The 6,694-nt window shown below is 36.4% G+C and overlaps 1 protein-coding gene across 1 annotated transcript in view; it reads right to left on the bottom strand.

Moving 5' to 3' along the window:
• Window positions 1-3,388: 3,388 nt before the first annotated feature.
• Window positions 3,389-6,694, bottom strand: part of LOC106868258 (low-density lipoprotein receptor-related protein 5) — a 91,783-nt gene continuing 88,477 nt past the window's right edge. Inside the window, exons 20-21 of the mRNA XM_014913433.2 lie at window positions 4,978-5,071; window positions 3,389-3,688 (exon numbers count right to left, since the gene is read on the bottom strand). Of these exons, the coding sequence (XP_014768919.1) occupies window positions 3,532-3,688; window positions 4,978-5,071 (251 nt within the window). The 3' untranslated portion in view covers window positions 3,389-3,531. The remainder of the gene's footprint in view (window positions 3,689-4,977; window positions 5,072-6,694) is intronic.

Here is a 6,694-nt window from a genome sequence, read left to right as displayed (position 1 = left end):
GGCACATAAAAGACACCATTTCGAGCGTGGCCGTTTTCGTGCGGGTGACACGTAAAAGCACCCACTACACTCTCTGAGTGATTGGCGTTAGGAAGGGCATTCAGCTGTAGAAACTCTGCCAAATTAGATTGGAGCCTGGTGTTGTCATCCGGTTTCACCAGTCCTCAGTCAAATCGTCCAACCCATGCTAGCATGGAAAGCGGACGTTAAACGATGATGATGATGATGATGATGATGATATATATATATGCTTGTTGTTTCCTTTTTCATACTTTTCTTAATTTTACAAGCGTATTAAGAGACGTGATTTTTCCATCTGTGAATCAATGTCCTGTCATTAAATCTAACCAAAAGTTGCCAGTTTCACTTCTAATGCAACGAAGAAGAAGAAGAAGAAGAAGAAGAAGAAGAAGAAGAAGAAGAAGAAGAAGAAGAAGAAGAAGAAGAAGAAGAAGAAGAAGAAGAAGAATGAATGAAGCCTTTTGACAAAATAATATAGAATTCAGGGAATGCAGAATGTCATAACCATTATGACATTCTGAACGAGAGCACTTGAACGTACTTGAACTAGAGTAAATAAGGCAAAATTACTGTAACCAGGGATTGAAACCGGATTTCAATTTATCTTTGCCAACCCGTAACCCTAAATTCTACAATATTACAATGTCCAGAAATTTGAGGGAACGGAGCAGTCGATTATATCGACCCCCACTAGTTGAGAGATACTTTATTTTAACAAAACCATAAGAATGAAAGGGGGAAACACTGACTTCGACAGGATTTGAACTTAGAACGTAAAAAAGGCAAAATAGATACTTTAGGGCGTGTTTCCCAATGCTGTATTGATTTTGCCAGTCCACCGCCCTTATAATTCCGAAATAAGAATAAAGGATTTCTAACACAGTGATATATAAAAGCGAACGAGAGTAAAACTGTGACTGGATGATGTTGGTGCGCTGCTCGAGTGCAATAACCAGGAAAGTGAAACGAAAATGGGGACAAAATCGGAGCTGGGGGAGTGGCTGACAGGGACATAAATTGTACCCTATGGCGCAGGGACCACCATTTCAATTGATAATACTACTCATTATACGAACGAACTAACAAACCTGTTTCTCTTGACTACATCTGCTAAGAATGTATGTCGTTGAATATGTAACTACTGTATAACAACTGTCTCCGCCTGCTCTACTGTCCGTCCACTCACATACCTATCAACCTACTTACTTGTCCTTGTAGTTAACATGGTAATAGACATTACTGCAATGATCTTTACATTCAGCGACACTGTAGGTAATTCAGAATATTCTTTTAGTGTTTGCCTGTTATATTTTCACTGGCTGTATACAAATCGGTTCTCTTTCGTCCATTCTCGTTGTTTCCATTCACACGTACACCCGCTCACATATGTGTGATGGTATGCACGTAAACATGGATACAAAGAAGTGTGTATGTACATACACACACATATATATACTTGTGAATATAAAAATAGATATACATTTACGCGCGCGCGCGCGCGTGTATGTATATGTAAGCACGATTTGTTATTTTTCTTCAGATTATCTTCGAATGAAAAGTGAAGTAGTTGTTGAATTAATTATGTATGCAAATTTCTTGTTTAATGGTTTCCCAAAATAACAGACCTATATATTAGAGTCGCACGCTTAATATTAGAAAGAAAAACGGTGAATATATTTCTGATGTTAGTGTACAGTGAGTGCACGGTGAGTGCACAGCTTTGCAGAAATTTAACTGTTCAGAATTAATAAAGTAAAAGATGGAATGCAAGCAGACAGGTAAATAGTCTGAAAAAATGCATAAGATTGTCTATGAAAGTTCGTAAATAAACAATTAAGCAAATTATAGTGAGATTGTTTGTTGACAAAGTTGTAGAGGTGTTTGCAGTATTGTTCCGGATCTCTGTTTTCTGAGATCAACTCACAGGCGGATCAAATCTTGCTTCCGTCCGTTTGAAGTCGATAAATACTGAATTATTGTTGCAGGCACGGTTACGTGAGTAAGATGCTTCCTTTGCCACCACGTTGTTTAAGGTCCAGTCCTACTGCGCCAGGGTGAAGTATCTTCTACTATAGCCCCACACCGGTCAATACCTTGTGAGTGAATTTGGTTGAAGGAAACTGAGTGGATGCCTGTCACATATACATATGTGTGAGTGTTTGTGTGTGCGTGTTTGTGTGTGCGTATATTTGTCCGCTACACACACACACACACACACACTACTTGACAACCGATATTGGTTTGTTAACGTGCACGTTACTTAAATGTTCGGCCTTGGGGATCAACAGATTAAGTATGAGACTTAAAGATAAACGTTGGGGTAGATTTGTTCCACGAAAATCTTCGAGTGATTGCTCCATCATGGCCACATTCAATAACTGAAACAAGTAAAAGATAAATTATACCAGTCCTGTACATGGGACAATACTTCTACCCCCTTACTTGTTCACGTTTGTTTTTCTTTTTATTCACTTCCTCTCTCAGTAAATCAGTTATGCCCAGATCCGCAGAAGGAAGGCTCACGAACCTGCGAGTATTATAAATTTCAAGGCCCACAGATAGAAGGAATGGCAAGTGCTAGAAATGTTTCATTTTTCACTGTAATATTTTTTAAGAACTTTACAACTTGTTTATGTGACCAATTCAGTGTACAAATGTATTATTGTGGGTCGTGATTAACAATATAGGTTTTTTTTTTGTTTCTCATTAACTGTAGATGAGACATTAGTCACTGGATCAATACTAAAAATTATGAAATGTATGACGCTGTAACAATTTCGCCAAATTCATCGTATAACTCTAAAGACACCAAGGTACAGATGTGGTACTAAGCAGGGAAATGTTTAAGTCCATGACGTAAGAACAAGCACAGTACAACCTGGAGTGGTTGTAAGTGAATATGGTTGCAATCGAAAACAGTAAAAAAAATCCGCAATCTGGTCACAATGTGCTGGGATAGATTTAATCAAACGTATACTACTTCTTATGCAACAGTGTAGCTTTATATATGTCGTTAGTAATAATTATTTAAAGAATACTGTGATGGAGAACGAGAAAAGAGCACAATGGAGAGTAATCCTTCCGAAGCAAGCAATAGATACGCGTATATTGTTCTATCTTATATACATCAAATATATATATCTTATATATATATATATCTTATATACGCATCGCTGAAATGTATGATCTTTCGTAGGTTCTCTAATCTTGAGTAATATGGAATAAAGCTAAAGAGTATCGATAAAGAATTGTTAGGTGTATCTGTGTAGAAACAAATTCAAATCATCTAATTAATTACATTATGTATTAATTAACGAATCATATTTTTGATAAAAAATATTTTACCCAGCCAGAAAATACCAAAGAACTTAAAATGCACAGAATGAAATCTTTTTTTATTTTTTGTTTTATTCGAATGAAAACAGATGATGTGAATGAAATATTTGATTTTTTTTTTTGGTTTTGTTTTATATTTTTGTAAGAAAAAAAGAAAGAGATGACATGTTTGGTCTAACTGGCATGGGTACTATTCTGGTTTTCTATAGGGTTTTCAGTACCGTCAATCATATCTTTTGAAGAGTCTTGGCAGAGAATCCGGTAGGAAATGTCCACGGAATATTTGTCATCATTCTCAAGGAGGCAATGTGGATTCTTTTCAGCTCGACGCCTGTAAATAGTAAGATGGAAAAATATTGCCACGTCCTCACTTCCAGAAGTTGTCAAATACCTCAGAAACTCCTCCCATTCACAACTGGTGATGACAGTGAAGAGCAAATAGGTAGAGAGACCTACTACGCAACAGTAACAACAACAACAACAACAACAACAGCAAGAAGCGCATCACACGGAATAATCGTACCCCCTTTACTTCAGTACCACCCCACCCACTTGTAGGGATGTGGTCTAAATTGACGCTAAAGGACACAGCTAAAATTGTCCGAAAATGTGAAACAAGTATTCCTCGAAATACAATCGTGATAATTTATAAAGCAATCAAAATATGCGAAGAGAGGTATGTCTCCTCTGAAGAGATGACTCTCTTCGATGAAGAAGAATTCACATTGTATGAAAGGAGACTTATTACGAAAGGCATATCAGTGCCGAGAAAAGATGATCGAATGCAATTTCAGAGCTCTTTTTTTATCTCTTTGCAAATCGTGCGACTCCGGAATTTTTTCAATCATTCTGTTCGTAAAGACTGAGATGAAATTAAGACAATATGATGCTTGAAAATTAATATACCGATTATATGTTTTTAATGTCTCTGATTTGATCACTTGGATGTCAAGTTCCAATTCGTGTTGTGTATTTTGATTTTCATCGATCAATAGATGCAATATAATTCATTGTTTCAGTCAATTATATAGCTGCAAGTACGTAACATAAATTAAGTGTACTGTTCACTGCTGTAGGGACGGGGAATACAATATAATGTTTGAATGAGTCATTATTTTGCATATTAGAGTTACACTCGTATAGTATGCAAACTAGTAGCCCCAGGTCTCTAAAACAATTTCATTTGATATGTATATAAGCGTTTTCCTACTTGTTTCGCTGGCATTGGTCAAGTGGCTCTAATGAGACACCCAAAATAGCTGAAAATTGATTAAAATTATTAATCATTATTTTCTCCATCTACGGTTGTACGGGAAAATAGGTAAATTTATATTTTGAATATCTACTTTGTAAGTATACGTGTAAATCCTGCACTGTAAGCTAGATTAATCTTGGACGTGAGTTCGAAGCTGCATCATCCATCTGTGAATGTAAAAACACCTGATTCTGTGGCACCAATGTAAAGTCTAGCTTCTACAAAACTTAATGCATGTGTTGCCGTTAGAACTCAATCATTAAGAGGAAAATTTATTATACAAGTAGAAATTAATACTGGCGTATATAAAAGTTATAGGTATTATTGGTTCATCATGTTAATATTGAGGCGAAACAGATACTCACCGCTTCAAGAAAATGAAAGCTGCTACACCTGCCCCTAACAGGATCAAAGGGACAATAACATAGGCAGATATTTTTCCGGGTGTAACTGACGAACCTTAAAGTATCAACAAAAATAACATTAGCAACATAAAATGACACATTTGAGAATTAATTAGTTGAAGTTTATTAGTCAACTTATAGTTATTTTTCTTTGACGCAGTGTAGCTGAATTGTTTACTAGTTCACTTTGCAATCACGTGCAAGGGAGGTTTACTATTGCATTGTAACAGAAACTGGCGGGAATTGACAGCCAGTCGAATGGATTGTATATGTATCCCACAGATCCAACTTTGTTATATATTGTCTCACTTTGATTCTGCCTCAGGATTCTGTTTAGGGTAGGCCTGTTTGTAGAATACTTAGACACTTAAGCGCTATTTCAATTAGCAAGCAGTTCAGCTGATCAAAGAAGTGAAATTTCGTGACAGGAAATACAGACTAACATCTCCTATATCAATGGAGTCAAAAGATGGAATCCTTTTATTTCAAAAACCAAAACTATAAAATTCTGTTGAAGTATTTATACATTTAAACAAAAGAATAGATTTCTGTCGATATATATTGAGAAATTTCCATTCTGCTATATTTGCATTCATGTTCTTCCCGTCTAAAGATTACATTAGACATGTTTTACTCTATGAATTTCATAAAGATGTCAATGCAAGCACAACAGCAAAGTCCCTTCAGAGAGCTTATGGGATGATGTAGTGAGTGAAATACATTGCAGGAAATGGTTTGAAAGATGAGCCAAAAGATGGTCGTAGAAAACAACTTGATTCTGAAGAGTTGGAAGCTGTTGTCACAGAAAATTCAACCGCTACTTGCAGAGAATTCGCAGAACTGTTTAACGTATCCCATACAACTGAGCTACAACAAATGAAAAGAATCGGAAAGGTTTCAGTGGTCTGAAAATGGATTCCGCACGAACTGTCTCCAGAGAATCTGCAACAGCGTGTTGTTTGTTGTCAGCGATTGTTTTCACGACACTTTAAGGAACCATGTTTAGAAAGGCTTGTTACAGGTGATGAGAAATGGATTCTTTATAATAACTTTAAACGCCGCGAATCGTGGATCAGTGGAGCAGGAGGATTTGTTCAACAACCAAGAGGAGGACTTCATCCAAGAAAGATCATGTTGACTGCATTATGGGATATTGAAGGAATCGTCCATTACGAACTGTTAGACAACAATCAAACAAATACTACTAATCTCTACTGTGATCAATTTCCTCATTTGAAGGCTGCTTTGAACAGAAAGCAACTCTGCTTAGTCAACAGAAAATGTGTCATCTTCCATCATGTTAATGCTAGTCCTCAAACAGCTCGACTCACCAAAGATCTATTGGAAGGGCTTGGTCGGGAAATATTGCTTCATCCTCCATATTCTCCAAACCTTGCTCCATCTGATTGTCACTTGTTTCGGGGACTACAGAACCATTTCAATGGTCTTAGGATGACATAAAGAGAAGAGGGGTTCAAAATGAGTTGGATTCATATCACGCGTCAAGACCTAATCAATTTTACATGCGTGGCTTTTATAAACTTGTTGAGTAATGGAATGAAGTTCTAGAAAACAATGGAAATCATATTAACGAATAGATATTGCCTGAATCATGGACACTTTCATTTTTAATAGAGACCTTAAAATTTGCACCAAACTTATATATATATATATATAT

This window comes from Octopus bimaculoides, chromosome 9, assembly GCF_001194135.2.
Source record: "Octopus bimaculoides isolate UCB-OBI-ISO-001 chromosome 9, ASM119413v2, whole genome shotgun sequence".
In the NCBI taxonomy this organism is placed as follows: domain Eukaryota; kingdom Metazoa; phylum Mollusca; class Cephalopoda; order Octopoda; family Octopodidae; genus Octopus; species Octopus bimaculoides.
The sequence above is the reverse complement of the archived record's forward strand: the minus strand, read 5'-3'. Positions and strand labels throughout refer to the sequence as shown.